At 41.1% G+C, this 17,816-nt stretch overlaps 2 protein-coding genes across 6 annotated transcripts; one reads left to right on the top strand and one right to left on the bottom strand.

The window, feature by feature from the left end:
- The first annotated feature begins 1,906 nt into the window (after positions 1-1,906).
- On the top strand, positions 1,907-6,667 carry rab33ba (RAB33B, member RAS oncogene family a). Of its 3 annotated transcripts, none has more exons than XR_534569.3 (3): positions 1,907-2,366; positions 3,676-5,621; positions 6,311-6,667. XR_534569.3 is itself a non-coding variant. In XM_008419751.3 (2 exons), the coding sequence occupies exons 1-2, from the start codon at positions 2,145-2,147 to the stop codon at positions 4,174-4,176; spliced, it is 723 nt and encodes a 240-aa protein (XP_008417973.2). In that variant the 5' UTR covers positions 1,907-2,144; the 3' UTR covers positions 4,177-6,667. The 3 variants fall into 3 exon arrangements, 1 of the variants encoding a protein (XP_008417973.2); XR_534568.3 differs by having other exon boundaries at positions 3,676-5,632; XM_008419751.3 differs by having other exon boundaries at positions 3,676-6,667.
- Positions 6,668-8,033: 1,366 nt separating this feature from the next.
- On the bottom strand, positions 8,034-17,717 carry LOC145553069 (uncharacterized). 3 transcript variants are annotated; one of them, XM_081611540.1, is made up of 7 exons: positions 16,194-17,717; positions 13,945-14,004; positions 12,718-12,849; positions 12,293-12,439; positions 10,380-10,437; positions 9,084-9,185; positions 8,034-8,558 (listed from the first exon to the last, which is right to left on the bottom strand). In XM_081611540.1, exons 1-7 carry the CDS (start codon positions 16,356-16,358, stop codon positions 8,548-8,550), a joined length of 675 nt encoding a protein of 224 aa, XP_081467666.1. In that variant the 5' UTR covers positions 16,359-17,717; the 3' UTR covers positions 8,034-8,547. The 3 variants fall into 3 exon arrangements, with proteins under 3 accessions (XP_081467666.1, XP_081467665.1, XP_081467667.1); XM_081611539.1 differs by lacking the exon at positions 8,034-8,558 and having other exon boundaries at positions 8,574-9,185; XM_081611541.1 differs by lacking the exon at positions 8,034-8,558 and having other exon boundaries at positions 8,574-9,185; positions 16,166-16,273.
- Positions 17,718-17,816: the final 99 nt, after the last annotated feature.

Below are 17,816 nucleotides of genomic sequence, written 5' to 3'. Positions count from 1 at the left end.
TATTTTTTAGGTCATCTAGAGTTCACCATCCCCCAATATCGCTCCAAAACAAACCAAAGTGGGCTAGTTCGTATTCGGTATTCATTAGTTCATTCAGATACCGTTTCCCTTGTTTTACAGTGGGGGAACTGTAAAACAAGGGGAACGGTATCTGATGAGTGAAATATGGCCATCAGATACACTTCCCCCACTGTGAAACAGGGGAAACGGTATCTGATGGGTGAAATATGGCCATCAGATACCGTTCCCCTTGTTTTACAGTGGGGGAACGGTATCTGATGGCCATATTTCACCCATCAGATACCGTTCCCCCTGTGTTAAAATTTCCCATCAGATACCATTCCCCTTGTTTTACAGTTGGGGAACGGTATCTGATGGCCATATTTCACCCATCAGATACCGTTCCCCTTGTTTTACAGTTGGGGAACGGTATCTGATGGCCATATTTCACCCATCAGATACCGTTCCCCCTGTGTTAAAATCCCCCATCAAATACCGTTCTACTTGTTTTACAGTGGGGGAACGGTATCTGATGGCCATATTTCACCCATCAGATACCATTCCCCTTGTTTTACAGTTGGGGAACGGTATCTGATGGCCATATTTCACCCATCAGATACCGCTCCCCTTGTTTTACAGTGGGGAACGGTATCTGATGGCCATATTTGACCCATCAGATACCGTTCCCCCTATGTTAAAATCACCCATCAGATACCGTTCCCCTTGTTTTACAGTGGGGGAACGGTATCTGATGGCCATATTTCACCCATCAGATACCGCTCCCCTTGTTTTACAGTGGGGGAACGGTATCTGATGGCCATATTTCACCCATCAGATACCGTTCCCCTTGTTTTACAGTGGGGAACGGTATCTGATGGCCATATTTGACCCATCAGATACTGTTCCCCCTATGTTAAAATCACCCATCAGATACCGTTCCCCTTGTTTTACAGTGGGGGAACGGTATCTGATGGCCATATTTCACCCATCAGATACCGTTCCCCTTGTTTTACAGTGGGGGAACGGTATCTGATGGCCATATTTCACCCATCAGATACCGTTCCCCTTGTTTTACAGTGGGGGAATGGTATCTGATGGCCATATTTCACCCATCAGATACCGCTCCCCTTGTTTTACAGTGGGGGAACGGTATCTGATGGCCATATTTGACCCATCAGATACTGTTCCCCCTATGTTAAAATCACCCATCAGATACCGTTCCCCTTGTTTTACAGTGGGGGAACGGTATCTGATGGCCATATTTCACCCATCAGATACCGTTCCCCTTATGTTAAAATCACCCATCAGATACCGTTCCCCTTGTTTTACAGTGGGGGAACGGTATCTGATGGCCATATTTCACCCATCAGATACCGTTCCCCTTGTTTTGCAGTGGGGGAATGGTATCTGATGGCCATATTTCACCCATCAGATACCGTTCCCCCTATCTTAAAATCCCCCATCAGATACCGTTGCCCTTGTTTTACATTGGGGGAACGGTATCTGATGGCCATATTTCATCCATCAGATATCGTTCCCCTTGTTTTACAGTGGGGGAACGGTATCTGATGGGTGAAATATGGCCATCAGATACCGTTCCCCCTGTTTTACAAATGTAAAACGGTATCTGATGGCCATATTTCACCCATCAGATACCGTTCCCCCTGTATTAAAATTCCCCATCAGATACCGTTCCCCCACTGTAAAACGAGGGGAACGGTATCTGATGGGTGATTTTAACATAAGGGGAACTGTATCTGATGGGTGAAATATGGCCATCAGATACCGTTCCCCCACTTTAAAACAAGGGGAACGGTATCTGATGGGTAATATCGAGCATTAAAATACAAGAAGAGGAGGAGGAGGAGGAGGAGGGGAAAAAAAAGTCCCTTCGAGTACAGTACGTGGCTTCACAGAGGGGAAGGGTGGGGGGGTGTCGTGGTTCGGAGGTGGAGATACAATGTTTACATTTACAGTATCCGTTCAAAGATAACTACCAGCTGATATTTACACACCATCCGAGTCTGGAAGTAAATGTGAGAGGCAGCCGCCTTCGAGAAGGCTCTTTAGGGTCCGCCTTTCTTCCTTTCCCCGGGGAGCAGCAGTGAAGGAGCCTTTGTTGGTGTGCCTCGTCTCGGCTCGACATGGCAGAGAGCGGCTCCGCGGCTGAATTGTCCCTGACGAGCTCGGCTCTTCCGCCGCCCAGGACCCGGATCTTCAAAATCATCGTCATCGGGGACTCTGGCGTCGGGAAGACCTGTCTCACCTTCCGGTTCTGTGCGGGCAGATTCCCCGAGAAGACCGAGGCCACGATCGGGGTGGACTTCAGGGAGAGGCTGGTGGACATTGACGGAGAGAAAATCAAGGTACACTGTGCACTGCGGTCTTTTAGACACTGAAACCGTCAATCTGGTAAACACGATGGTGCAGGAGGCTGTTCTGCTGCTGCAGACCAGAAAAATTCATTAACATATCAAAAGCTAAAACTATAATGGGTTAAAGGGATTTCATTGCAAAAGCAACTACTGCTACTGTGAATATTTTTTTCGTCTCTTATAGAACCAAATATAGAGAAATATTCCTCCAATTTACAGAAGAGCTGATGTTTTCACCTTAAAACCACAAAACACAAAAAATACGTTATTCATTCTAAAGGTAAATAAAGCAATCAGAGTAACTTCCATCGTCATTATGGACGGTGATGTTGTGGGCAGGAGGCATCTTAGGTAGCTGTCAGTCTTGCAGTCTTAAGCCTCTGACTGAAAAATGTTGCTATATGACTGACCTGACATGCTAACAGCTCTACAGCCAGGCAGCAGATAATATTCCACAGTAACATGACCTGGATGTGGGCAAACTCTGCTAATCCATCTCGTTTGCTTTTTATTTATTTTTAACCTTTTTATAAGCAGGTCAGTTGATTGAGATCAAATTCTCATTTTTGACATTGGCCTGACCAGGAAACATTAAAACATCATGTATGATTACAGCAGAAGGCCGAAAAGTATCTTACCCATTGTGCTTTGCAGCATTGGCTGGTTGGATGTACAGGCTGACTTGATTTGACTGATTGAATGTGGACATGCTCTGCTGCTCTGGTGTAGTTAAAGGTCTCGATCTGATGGCCTGATGAAGGCTGGGTTGAACTGTTTGGTTGTAATGATTTACAGGACAGCATGGGTTTTCATCAGGGTCATCTAAGGTCATCCAGTGGAGTAAACATGTTCTGTAGTGGACTAACAATAACAGTATTTCACTGTGCCACGAGTCTTAATAGTAGTAGTAATGCTAATAATTGATAATAAATAGCATGTTCAATTAGTACTAACTACAGCTAACAACCTGTGATGTTTCACTATGCCATAAGTATAAATAATAGTAATGCTAATAACTAATAAATAGATAATAAATAATATGTTCAGTTAGTACTAACTACAGCTTACAACCCGTGATGTTTCACTATGCCATAAGTATAAATAATAGTAATGCTAATAATTGATCATGGATAAATAACATGTTCAGTTAGTTGGAAGAAACAGAGTTTTATTGAATGTTGCCTCCTCTCTGCTGCTTGTTATTATCCATCGCTCCCAGTCCTGTGGAGGAAGCAGCAGAGCTTCTAGAGTCTGGTTTAGTTCGTGTTTACTAAATAATGAGGCCGCTCTGTCCCCCCAGATTCAGCTGTGGGACACTGCTGGCCAAGAGCGCTTCAGGAAGTCCATGGTGCAGCACTACTACCGCAACGTCCACGCCGTAGTGTTCGTCTACGATGTGACCAACGGCGCCAGCTTCCGCAGCCTCCCCGTCTGGATTGAGGAGTGCAAGCAGCACGCCCTGGGAACCGAGGTGCCCAGGATCCTGGTGGGGAACAAGTGCGACCTGCAGGACTCGGTCCAGGTGGGCACGGACGTAGCGCAGCAGTTTGCAGACGCTCAGTCCATGCCGCTGTTTGAGACGTCCGCCAAGAGCCCCAACAGCCTGGGAGACGGGAGCTGCCGCGACAGCGACCACGTCGAGGCCATCTTTATGACTGTGGCCCACAAGCTCAAGTCCCAGAAACCTCTAGTGCTGAGCCAGCCGCCCGACGGGTCGGGGGGCACCATCACCCTGAGTGGAGGGAGGAATGACGGCGGCGACGGGGGCGGAGGCAGAAGGTGGAGCTGCAGCAGCTGCTGAGGACTCAAACTCCACTGGCTGTCCAGACCTGGAGCAAGGAGAGGAAAACTTCAGAGCACTGATGAATACCACAGCGTGTTAGGGCCATGATAGATAGAAAAAGAAAGGAAGTGTGGAAATTTACTCTTGTTTTTCTCTGTCTACGATGGCCCTTGTATACCATTGTTTGCATGATTTCCTTTATGCCATCACTTCACTCACCTGTTTCCTGGTAAGATGCTCATGTTGTTCAGATATGATCCGTTTCATTGCCAAATATCCTGTCCAACACAAAGGTTTATAAACCTGCTCCATGCACTCCTCCCCTGCATGTTTTAGATGCATTCATGACTTCAGCAGACACTCACTGCTGCAGGAACCTGCTAGTCACCCATTCTTTTAATTCAGCTGTTTGGAAGCAAGGAGACACCTAAAGCATGCAGGGCCGGGGTAGTGGAGGAACAAATTTTCCCATAAAAACTCCCATATTTTAGCAGTAAATTCCAATCGAAGGTACTTTATTTGGTTGTTAGAGACCAGAAGTGATTGTAACAGAACCATCTTCACCTTAGTGAGCAGAGAAGAGGATGAGGAGGAGGACCTGTCCAGGCAAGTCCACTCTGGTTGGCAGCACGGTTTGATGCCTTCAGGGCTTACCTGTTCTTTGGATTTTCCAGTTATGTCAGGGCATCTGAGTAAACATGAGTGAAATGGAAGACACTGAGCACAGAAGCTGATTAATCTTTCCCCCCAGATATCAGTGGTTTGATATCCAAGGTGATTGTTTCATCAAACGAATTCTCAACTGGAGTTGTTTTTGTTTTTGCATTTATTTTACCATTCAGTTTTTTTATGTTGGTGTTGTTTTTCAAGAGGACAGTGTGCTTCGTTAGAGACGAGCTGGAATGATGGCAGATTAAAAAAACAGATTAGCTGGAGCCTCTGTGTGATAAGAAACGATGATTCAGCAGTTTCAGTCAGGCCAGAAAACTGCACTGATGGCAGTTTTCTGGTCGGTCACTGATATGTGAAAAGCCTGAACTGCTGATTCTGATTTTGGCTGATATATATATTTTTTTGTCACCAACTTTGTTGCCATATTTAGCGTTGGTGTCATCGTGACTGTTTAGGGGTTTATAATAAGAATGCACAGATATCAAAATTTAGGAGGATATTGCTAATTTATCTTATCTATCGGATCGATACAGGTATGTTAAAACATGACTATTATCAGCCAATACTGATGTTAATGTCGCTACATTGTGCATCCCTACTTAATAAGAGTGATGAGTTGTGGCCGTTTAGGTTTCACACCATGACTCTTTGTTTGTTGCAATTGGAAATATTTCCAAACAGCCAAATTAGTCTTTCTTGGAACTCTTGGAACAGTAATGAAACTAACTCTTTTTTTATTCTATGGTGTGTGTTGTTACTAGGAACCAGCCCACAGACACTGGGATGTCAGTGTAAGTGGAATGTGAGTGAAATGTTCACACCTGCTTTTGTAACATCTCTGAACAAATTGATCAACAGGAAGGAATGCAGTGCTGCGTTAGCTGCTGACCTAAAGGGATAATTCAGATTTTGATTCTTATTCACTTCTATACAAAAATACTTTATTCAGGGAATGAAATGTTTTCGTAACTCATATCACCAAGTACCTTCAGAGTCATCCTGGATACTGATGTCAGCTGCATCAATCAGTCTCATGACTGTAATGACTTGCTAACAGCTTAAAATGATTTATTATGTAATGTATTATATCTGGTTAGCAAGCAATGCTAATCACCATCCTTTGATTTAGCTGTTCTTACTTAAATGTCTATATATTGCAGGTAGGACTTTACTCTGTAACACAACTCTAAAATATGAGCTATCCCTTTAATTCACCAGCTGAAGTGGATCAAAACCTGTATTGAATGGGATAATGAAGCTTTTCATTATTTTCAATTATTTCATCATAGATCTGGAGCCTTTTGCCACTTAATGCATTCAGCGATGCAGAACGCACTAGGAATTAGACACTTTGTGCAGGCTTGCGCTCCATTGTGTATCTCAAGCATCTTAACATGTAGAAGAGTGTTTTCCTGAATATGTATGGAATATGTATATCCATACAGTAACAGCACCAACCTGCATCTTTGTTTGTTTTAAGCTGCTGTGTGACCACAGCTGGTCCTGTGGTTCTGCTGATGATCGCTTCACTCCGTCGCCGTCTCTCAGGACTTTCTGTTCACATGAAGAACCTAATCAAGCCTTTCTGTGGCCTGTCAGCACAAGCCAGACTGAGTGCTTTCCTCTGAATCTAATCCATTTGCATCATGTTTCGTCAGAAAATACTGCTGCTGCTCTGGATGTGACTGAAAACAGACTGACAGCTGCACCCTGGAACAAATTTAAACAAGAACGCGCTTCCTTTCACCATACATCACCTTGCAATAAATGTTTGACACAAGTGTCATCTTAAGCCGTCAATTGTTCAAAAACAAATAAACACTACTGTTCAAATGTATTTATTAAACACAATAAAATCATAACTTAGATTCAGAGAATACAGGGAGTTAAAGGGAAACTGATGGAAGCTGTACTGATCAGTCTCTGTCTAACCAATCTTTAACTTCACTGGCTGATAGAGCACTGCTTAGAGTGGCGATTAAACCAGCTGGATGGTCAGGAACCGTCTACAGAGCTGATGGGTTCAGGGTCAGGTCAGTCTGCTGTATGGAGGAAGGTTAGAGGGAGCCTCCTCTTCCTCTTCGGTGACTCCTGCAGATGTTTGAGGAGAGTTGAAAAGTTTGTCATCACCACCTGCTGGACATACAGGAGATCTACATCACAAGATGGCTGAGAAATCCGTGTATGGTTCGTTCTTTGGTTTTTTCGTTTCAAAATAAAATTGGAAAAACCAAACAAGCATGTGTTTTTTTGTTTTTAAAACGAAATTAGAAAAACGGCAATTGCAAAAAGAAAAAAGAAAACGAGCTGTCAATTTAGCTTTTCATTATTTCATTGTTGACAATCGGTCTGACCCGGAAGTTCTCTCTGTCCGGTTTACACAGGGGCCGTATCACACATAGACATTATGCTCTGTCCCGCACACTTTGTTTTTCTACACTCATCCAAAGCGGCATGTAATTAATTTGATCATACCTTCACACAGACAGCCTTTAACTCCGACTTTGTTTTGTATATGAAGCTAATGGCTGCTAAATGCAGCTTTCCATTCAGTAAATATCTAAAGGGCTAGTCCGTCCATTTTTTTTTTACCAACCTTTAATCTGCTCTGGTTTAAAAAGACGCTCAAAGAACATAATGCCAGTCATTCAAACCCTTTAAGTTTAAGTTTTTCCTTTCTGAATAGCATTAGCAAAGCAATTATAATCCGGTATGTCATGAACAAGCATGCAAAAAAGGTTATCCAAAATATACAATATCCTGGATAAATATTGTATATTTATCCAAAATAAATATAGAATATATTGTATATATAAAAACATTTATATACAATATACTAATAGATTGATAGTAGTATCTAATTCAGGTAAATACCTGGAAATAGATACCAGAAATAGAAATCTATTTCTGGCAGAAATAAGATTTATACCAGGTAGGAAATGTTTGAAATAATTTTGCCAGATTATTAAAAGCTTAACTAAATAAATGTTTGCCTATGGAAGAAGATTTTGGAAAGAAAAAAGGTCATCATTCTGTCTTTAATCTCAGAATTCAGACTTCAATCTAAAAAAACCCAAATCTTGTACATCAGTAGGTGTTAGAAAAATGATATAGGCTTCTTCTCTTCTGTGGTTTAACACCTCACAATATCTTTTCACATTTTTATAAGATGCATATTACTGAGACTATTTATCCATCCATCCATTTTCTTCCGCTTATCCGGGGTTGGGTCGTGAGCCCAGACTTCCCTCCCCAGCTACTTCTTCCAGCTTCTCCGGGAGAATCAAAGCTGTTCCCAGGCCAGCAGAGAGACATCGTCCCTCCAGCGTGTCCTATTTATTATAACTTATTAGACTCAACTGACTAAACATAATGAACAACTTTTGAGTTGATACTTTTCATTATTTCTTAGCTCTGGATTTATAAGCAAGAAACATTAAAAGAAACAAATATTTAATTTGTATCAACCTTTATGTAATCAGAGCTTTGAACTCAAATCTTACAAAATAAACAGACAAAACATTTTCATAAATTTATTTATTACAATAACATACGCAGATATTCAGCCAATGTTTGGGGAATCATGAAAAAATATTTCTATAATTTATGTATATAAAAGATGAGGAGACAGTGAAGAAGACGATGTCAGGAGGAGGAAGAGGATCACTGGGAGATTCTGGGAAGCTGCATCCAAACCTGGAGCTGAGGCCTCTCCTCCTAAGAGCCGCCTGTATGAAACAATAAAAAATAAATATTAAAAAAGTTCACACTTCACATAAGAAGCCAATCGAAGGGAAGAATATATTTCACACACATAAATAATATGAATTTACAAACTACAAAAAGATCAGAGGAAGGGAATATTAGTAACTAGTATCGGATGATGTCAATGATTAGAAGATACCAACATCTTCAGAAATATCGAACTCTGCAGAGAGGAATATTATATTTTGACACACGTATCAAATAGTATATATGCAAACACATTAAACTCTTCATGTCACACTTTGAGAAGCTACGATCAGATATCAAGCAGCAGAATACGACAAGGTGACTTGCCCAGACCTTGGTTAGCGGGGTAAACACACTCCCCCTGCCCGCTGAGCCTGGAGCCGCCTGGCCCCGTTAGCGGAGCTACGCTGCTCCGAAAACTCCGGAGTATATTTCAAACCGTAAATTAAGCTATAAGGGCTACTTTCTAGTCTAAAAACATCTTAAAACAACTTTTTGTGACAAATTAATAGTGTACTTACTGTTTGTCGCTGCTGGAGGCGCAGTGCAATGGAAGCCATCTTGCTGGTCCAGAGACGAGACGGGTATGGCTGCGGTGGAAAGCCACTCCCCGGTGCTCTGGCCTTTCAAAATAAAAAACTTAACTAAAAACTCAGGCTAACCATTTTTCTCGGTGATCAGATGTCCAGTATTATTTGTTTCTCACAGGAGCTTTACTTAAACTGACTTGCGGCTGGCAGAAAATACTACAGTATATAGCCTGAAATGAACAAGCTTGTGTCCCTGCAGCCTGCATAATGTGTGTGATTCGGTCCCTGCGTAAGCCGGACAGAGAGAACTTCCGGGTCAGACCGCTTGCCAAAAATGAAATAATGAAAACCGAAATTGACAGCTCATTTTCTTTATTTTTGCAATTGCCGTTTTTCTAATTTTGTTTTAAAAACGAAAAAACAAAAAATAACACATGCTTGTTTGGTTTTTCTAATTTTGTTTTGAAACAAAAAAACCAAAGAACGAACCATACACAGATTCTGAGACATACCTAATGGGCAAAATGGTCAGGACCTTAAAGAGCTAGTTACATTGATTTTAACATGTTAAAAATTTCACCACAGTTCTTTTTAATCATACCAAAATTCAGAGCTGAAAACTTTGTATTCATGTGTTTCTGGTACACCAGTAAATCTTATGCACAAGCGATGGATGACAAAGCTGCTTCTCTTGGCAAACTGAGGATTTCTGCTTCAAAGAGAGATCTGATGGGACATTAGAAGACTATTGTGTTCTGGCTGTGCTAAAAAGAGTTAACCTGTCCGTGAAGCTATTCAAGCCCATAATAGCATCTCAATGCTAAACATGTAACAGCAGCATTGACAGCCACAACGCTAATGTTAAAACAGATATCAGAAGTATTTTTTTAATGGTGCTTTGCACCATTATCATGGCTGAATAACCCGAAGAACAGATTAAAACAAGAAGTCTTTGTTATGCCAACTAATTTAACAGCAAAAATTGTTTTTGAACTGAAAATGTTGCTTACTTTGTTGATATGCTTTGGATTAAAATTCCATTAATTCTGATTAAAAGCAGACCCTGCAATTATCTTGATTAAAAGTTTTAATGATATCACAAACAAACACCTTAACAAGGATAAGTATTGGGCAGCAAAACTTATCTGAAAACATAACAGGCTTGACATGCACCATGCATGAAGAACAATACTGACATATGTCTTTACTTTTACATTAAGAATTTCACTGTGTCTGGAGCTCCACACACTGTCACCCAAACAGACCATGTTTGATTGGATGGCTTACCTTGCCAAGTACACACCAACTCAGTGTCTCCAGGATCACTCTGAGGTACCAGGATCTCCTGAAACACAGTCGATAACATTTCAGGGAGGTGATACTTGATGGATGCTTTTTAAATTAAAACATGGGACACAAACTGCAACATTTGAAATGCAACACTTTTTATTGCAAGCTAAGGTTGGGCAGTTAAGACCAGAGTTTTTGTATATGCTAATACACTAGATTCTGACCGCATTACTGCTAAAGAATAGAGCAAGTCAACCAGGCAAATCTCACCAAAGTGGGATTTCATGAGATATTGACGTTATGCATGGTTGTAATAAACAAACTAGCATGGACCACACATATCAGGAAAACAGAGAGATGTTCAGGAATGTGTTGCTTGGGACATGCTGAAGTTGTCCTGTCATGTCTGTTGGCTGGCGATGTTGCATGCTGTCCAGAGAAGCAGAGAAAGAAATGCAACTCTATTGATTGTAACTAATCAGTAGTGTGAGGTAAATGTTTCAGAATCAGGCTGATGTAATGTGTTTCCAGCTCCACTGTAGCACATTAACTGTTTGAGAAAAGCCACCTAAAGTGAGCGTGAAAACGTTTTTGTGAAACTGAGGAAGTTATTTCAAATTTTGCTGTTTCTTGTTTCCATCGACTTTTTCTAATTGGATACTTAAAAAAAAGAAGAAGTTAATGGAAACATGATTCAAACTGCAGTGTTGAACTTTAGAGTATGGAGCATTATTATTACTTGAAGAGTTCACCAAATATAAAACACCTCACTTACAGACCAGACTGAGCTGAGTTTGGTTCTCTCTCTCTGCCATGCTTCATAAACATGATGGTACTGACTAAATTAAATCATGTGGTGGTGATCTAATCACTGATACATTCTGTCCTTTGCTCATGTGAGCTGGCAGGCAGTGAAGGGGCACCGGGTCAAGGATTGTATGGTTTATTGCTAAGGGTTCATGGATTAGGAGCAATTTCCTAACTGATAGCAATAGGAACTGTTTCCATGACACGTACCTTTCTGATTTCACTTGGGTGGAGTGGATTAAACGGTGGGTGGGGATTTAGGTGGATATGCCAAATACAAGGAAGCATTTTGCCTTTGTCACTATTGAGATTTCATAGATTTCATTGAACGTGTCCATTTCCTACACTTGTGACAAATTCCTATAATACATCTTATTCTACACAGTGCCTCATCCTTACCTGAGTCTGAGTTGTCTAATCACGCAGATTAGAACAAAAAATTGGGGAGTTTTGAACTTTGTGAGCCCGTCTTGATGGTGGCGCTCCGACCGACTACAGCCCGTCACAGGGCTGCAGCCCTCCTGCAGTCTTAGCGCAATGCTTATGAAGAGTGCAGCAAATCTCACGGTGGGACACCAGGGAACCATCAGATTCCAAAACTACACAAAAAAAACCCTTGCAAAAGCGTACGCGAGGTCAGCACAATCCCACTGGACGGCGCATGTAGTAAAAAACTCGAGGGTCCAAATGAACCCATCTCTGACCGCTGCAGGGTGAAACAGGTAGTGGCTCCGTAAAGTTTACTACATCACAGATACAGGAGCTTCACTGCCCATTTTAGGCCCCCTATCTGCCTTTATAGGAATGTTCCTCTGAATGCTTTTGTAGCCAACAGGAGTTGGCTACAGAGTCACATATGTTTTCTTTCTGTCACATTAGCAGGTTAAACTTACAAGACAGGAAAATAAGGGGCTAAGAATCTGTTATTTTAAATCAATACATTTTCTAGTATTGATTAAATTGAGACATTGGTTATTTGGACTTGAGAACCCTATTAGCAACTTCGACAGACACAACAGCATGACCTTTGGAGAAACATTGTACCATGATATGATTAACTCTTTCAGCCTCACACAGAGAGGCGGTGGGCTACCGATCCGTACCAGTCCAGTCCTGGAATCATAGCAGCCACAGCATGGAAGACTCCGGAAACCCACATAACCAATGAGGGAGGACAGAACCAGGCTGATGATGCAGGTCAGGATGATGGTGGCATTGGCTCCTTTCACCATCCGATGGAGAACAAATGTCTGAGTTAGGAGACAGAAATAATATCAGTGTAACACAGTGTGCTGTTGTTAGATACAAATACTTCCAGAGCCATGCCACACACTTAAAATCATGTTTCACCAAGATAAAAGAAGCTTCAGACGCATGAATCACTTCAACTTGTCTGGTTTGTAGTCAGCAGCTACTATCACTGCTGTCAGTTGTTAGAAAGGCTGTGAAACAGCAGACAGATATGTGTGTACTTTAAGTTCCTCCAAATGAAGTGCTCTGAATGCAGCTGGCTGTGTGCGGTAGTTACCACTTTGGCACTTTTGTGCTGGTGGAAGACGTCTTCGTCCTCTTCCCCATAGGTCAGCGTCAGACAGGAGTAGCCAAAGATGACGACCGCAGCTGCACAGGAAAGTCCTACAGCCACCACCATGCAGCTGACCTGAGGGAAATATTCGTATTGAAAAATCTACTGAACAACAGAGAGGGAGAGATGTACATGTGTGTAATGAGGGAAGGTGATCATCTATATCAAGGTGTGTAAAAGAATTCAGAATAAAAGCTACAAAATTGCCAAAAACTAAGAGATTTGACTGACTCGGAACAGTGGCGCCCTCAAAAGTGCGAGCAGGGGAGAACATGACCCCCTCTGTAAAACCTTCACTCTTCTGCCCCCCATGGAGAGTCAAATTCAGGAAAAAGCCAGGCATACAGGGTCATCTTCTGCAATCCAGACATAAATGTAAAACCCAATAAAAATAAATTGACCAATCAATCAATAAATTAATCCATCCATCCATCTGAAACTTCCCTGGAGGTGTCGTTGACTCTGAAAAGTCAAAACTTTAAAATTCGCAAAAAGTAGCGGTGGACGATAAATCAGTAACAATATATATCCCAACAGAAAATCCTCAATATCAATAGAAAATATGTCCGATACAATTTTCACTGAACTCTGATCCAGAAAAGCATTCTGGGGGATGTAGACAGAGGAAAGGCTTTAGCCGCTCAACCTCTCACAAGCCAGTTAAGCTAGGTTGGTGGTATCAAGTAACTCACTTGCTCACTCTTTGGTTTCCTAGCAACAGCCTGCTGAGTACCATGCGCAGCAGCAGTTTCAGGTTTCACCACTGTGCCTCTTAGCAGCTTAGAAATAAATAGGACCAGCATGGAGTGAAAGTAGAAAACGACTCAACAGCTCCAGAGGAAACTGGAGATTAAACAGTAAAGATCATGTCACCAGCTTGGCGGCATTTCAGGTATTTAAACCAAAAATTAATCCATAATTATCAGCATCAACTGATATGAAATGTTTATATCATCATTTGTTTTTCAGCCATATCGCCCAGTCCTCGTAAAATGTTAACAGTACCTCGGCATTGTCAAGCATCAAACAGGAAGAGGTCACTGAGCTGAAGAGTGTCATCAGCAGGTTGCCATGTCGACACAGACTGAAGAGGTGTCTCTGAGCTTGCCATATGTACCAGCTTCCTGTCACTTCCTAAAGAGAAGCAGAGTTCAGAAGCTAGAAACTCACCAATACAGCGTTCTTCCTCTGGGATGCAAACAGCGCCAGCACACCAGGACAGGCCATGACCTGAAAACAACAGAAAGCAGTCTGAGTGAGGATCCTAATGTGATATTAGCATTAATTATTACTGTAATTAACTATGAATAGTCCATTTTCATGATTGACAATTTTCATAATTTTCAACGTAATATTTTTTCCCAATTTGTGTCTGAGCTGAGGCCACATTTCATGAACACTGTGACTTTAAACAAATCAAATGTTGTTTAACATTATATCATCGAGGTTCTTTAACATGTTAATGGCTGTGTGTAGGGATCAACTCCTCCTTTGAGTACAGGAGGGATCTTCAGATTACTGCAGATCTGAAGAAGCCTCTGACTGAAGACACTGTTGTATGATAGTCTGATGATGAGGATGCTCCGGGTTGTCCATACTGTTCATCATTTCGTAAAGAATCTCCACATGTCCCGTTATGATGGATGGAAGAGATGATTTGGTCTTCCTCCTCCTCCTTCTGGATCCACGGCGTAACAGGAGGTACAGTACCATCAGTCAGTCCACTGTTTCTCTTCCAGTTTCATCTTTGTGGTCGGAACATTGGCTCCATTGTGTCCTCAAAAATAATTTTTTTTTGCAGTTTTGGAATTTCAAGCATTCCCCTTGATAGTTAAACTACATCAGGATTTTGCAAGACTATGCAGGATTGTTGATCAATTTTTATTCCTCTGGAGGCATAGCTACAGATTTATTGTTCAAACTTTGGTCCAACTTAACCAAAATCTAGATTTAAAAAAAAATTAATATAATAATCTGCGTAGACATGTTTTCAACATCTTTACAGTGACTATTCATGGTTAAGTTTTTGGGGTTCAATATTTGTAGATATTTCCATTAAACACTTTTCCAAATTATTTGTGAAAACCGCAAAAAACAAAAAAAGAATTCTGTAAAGCCCACCTGAATTACTATGAAGGAAATGCAGCTTGAGAAGTTGAAAAGTCTTGATGAAAATCTGCTTGACAAGCAATTGGCTGGAGTTTACAAAGCTGTCTATCAAAGAGCACCGTTAAATTACACGGTACTGATTGTAAACTTCAAAATGGAAATACGGAAGACTGGATGTTAGCTTCTGTTGTAGCGTCAACATGGCTCCAATTGTGTGTATTTATGCATATTAAAGTATATTTTATGTTTGAACTAGTATTTCAAGTATTTATGGATTTTTGCTATTCGCAGACAACTCTGGTTCCTAACAAACACAAATCCTGGAGGTTCACTGTATACCTAACATACAATAACATATCCTTAACTATCATATTAAAAGTGGATTTTCTATCAAATATTATTTTCTAAGTCAATTTGAGGATTTAGCTAGAATATTTGTCTGGACAAGCAGTACAAGCTGGTGATATTGTCACATATTTAATAGTGATATCATATTCTGCAGTAAGGAACTTAAGCCTTTGAATGATTAAAAACATTACAAAATAATTTCTCAGTTAACTGGAAATTACTAATTTAACAGCAAAAATTGTTTTTGAACTGAAAATGTTGCTTACTTTGTTGATATGCTTTGGATTAAAATTCCATTAATTCTGATTAAAAGCAGACCCTGCAATTATCTTGATTAAAAGTTTTAATGATATCACAAACAAACACCTTAACAAGGATAAGTTAAGGTGTTTTTTTCCACTTTAATAACTAAAGTGGAAAAGTAATAATCAAGGATAGCTTAGTTTTTTACAACAGAATCTAAAGCAAATTAGTTAATTAATTTGCTTAATTAATTAATGTTAAGCAAATTTTTTACTCTGGATCACAACTTTTAACATTTTCATTAGAAATTGAGAGCTATAATTTACCACTGATTTAGGCCATCATAAAGTTTTAACCTACACATCTGAATTTTGTATCATTTGAAACTTTTTCTTTAGTATTCTGTCAGATAAAATTTATTGTTTTGACAAACAATTGTTTAAAAAAAGGCGGTTCGCCCATCCTCCCTACTCTCCATGTTCATAACAATCATGAAAGACTGAAGCTGGAAATGGGGGGCCCCGAATTAAAGTCTGCTCACGGCTTCAGCCAATCTTTGACCGACCCTGTCAATAGTTATTCTTCTCTTAAGAGTTATACCATATTCATACCATATTTTAGAAAGCGGTCTCCTATGCGCCTGTAACACACCAATAATACTCCGTAGGTATCCTGACACCTGGATGCTCACCGAGCAGAGCGTTCCAGGTGATACTGACCAGTCCTCCCCACAACGGCGTCCTGCTGGTGCTCAGCGGGGTGTTCTTGCGGAAAGCAGCGTCCATTAAGCCGCAGACGACACAGACACCCGTACAGGCTATCTGGAGGATGCCCAGGATGAGCACACTCTTCTGGTTGAATATGAAGTACCGGTACCGGTCCATGTTCAGATGAAAATCCCCCCGCTGTGCTTCTGTTTCGGTTTAAAGAAGCTCTGAGGGAAACGTGTGAGCGTGGCTGATGTTAAGCGCCTTTTGGTTGGGTTTCTGCCTCACAAACATCAATACTAATAACTATTGACTGGAGAAAAATAAATAACTTTCTTGTAAAAAGAAAAACAAAACAAAAAAAGTCCCATTGACAGGTTCGTCACCACAGCGGCTGTATTCCGGAAAAGTTTCGGTGTCGGTTTGGAGGCAGGAAGTTTGTTTATCCATTAACCTGGCTGATCAGCAGCAAGTGGAGGGGGACGAGTGGGATGTTTCTGCCCAGAGTCTGGACTCTCAGGCACATCACATTATAACCATTCGTTCCTGGTACAGAAACGACAGGTTGCCTTGTGGAGATTAGTGTTTTTTTTTTTTTAACGTGTCGTTTTTTAACGTGAAATGTCAATATTCTCTGTTTTTAGGACTGGCTGAGAGTAGATTTGTTCAAACTGTTCTTGGAAAATGTTGCAAATCCGTCCATCCATTTTCTTACACCCTTGTCCCTTGGTGGGGTCGGGAGGGTTGCTGGTGCCCATCTCCAGCTAACATTCCGGGCGAGGGGCGGGGTCACCCTGGACGGGTCGCCAGTCTGTCGAAGGGGAACACAGACACACAGGACAAACAACCATGCACACACACACTCACACCTAGGGGCAATTTGGAGAAACCAATTAACCTGACAGTCATGTTTTTGGACTGTGGGAGGAAACTGGAGTACCCAGAGAGAACCCACGCATGCACAGGGAGAACATGCAAACTCCATGCAGAAAGACCAGGGCTGGTGCAAGGCAACAGCTCTACCAACTGCGCCACTGTGCAGCCCCATGTTGCAAATCAACTTTTTTTATTTCAGTAAACAGCTGTCTATAATATCTGTATTTTTTTTTGTATCTTAATGTAAGAAGTGCACAAATATTGCTGCACACAACATGTGCAGTTGATGGGACCGAAAGATGGTATCTGAAAGTTCACGATTTGGAAACGGTTTAAAATCTTTGACATCGAGGCAAATCTGGCCAACACTAAACAAAGACATTTTTCAACATAACTTAAGATTTCTGAAAATTTAATTTTACTTCTGAAAAAAACTTTGTAACCCTTTATAACCAAATGCACTTGAGCTTAAGATTACAAACTGATGGCTAAAAATTCTCCAGAATTTTCTTCTTGTGAGCAGAACTAAGGGTTCTATAACTAGCAAACCATCCAGAATCTGGAAGCCGCAGAACAACTAGACCACTATGCTGCCACCACCACATGAGATCATATGTTCTTTTCCTGAAATACTTTGGCTTAAGTCTTGAAGTTACTTTTGTTTTTATACACTGTCTGAAAAATCATAGAACAGCAGGCCAAAAATAAAAGGAACTTTAAGACTTTATCACAATGAGTTTCAGTGAAAGAAAAAAAAAT

This window comes from Poecilia reticulata, chromosome 10 (genome assembly GCF_904066995.2).
Source record: "Poecilia reticulata chromosome 10, P_reticulata-male-v2, whole genome shotgun sequence".
Classification (NCBI taxonomy): Eukaryota; Metazoa; Chordata; class Actinopteri; order Cyprinodontiformes; family Poeciliidae; genus Poecilia; species Poecilia reticulata.
This window is presented reverse-complemented; position numbering and strand designations above follow the sequence as displayed.

Bases quoted from the DNA above. Each gene is read 5' to 3' on its own strand.
- rab33ba (XM_008419751.3), top strand. From the start codon at position 2,145: ATGGCAGAGAGCGGCTCCGCGGCTGAATTGTCCCTGACGAGCTCGGCT. The intron at 2,367-3,675 runs GTACACTGTGCA...CTGTCCCCCCAG, and splicing joins TTGACGGAGAGAAAATCAAG to ATTCAGCTGTGGGACACTGC.
- LOC145553069 (XM_081611539.1), bottom strand. From the start codon at position 16,358: ATGGACCGGTACCGGTACTTCATATTCAACCAGAAGAGTGTGCTCATC. The intron at 12,440-12,717 runs GTAACTACCGCA...CTCCTAACTCAG, and splicing joins AGCACAAAAGTGCCAAAGTG to ACATTTGTTCTCCATCGGAT. The intron at 10,438-12,292 runs GTACGGATCGGT...ACTGTGTTTCAG, and splicing joins ATGATTCCAGGACTGGACTG to GAGATCCTGGTACCTCAGAG.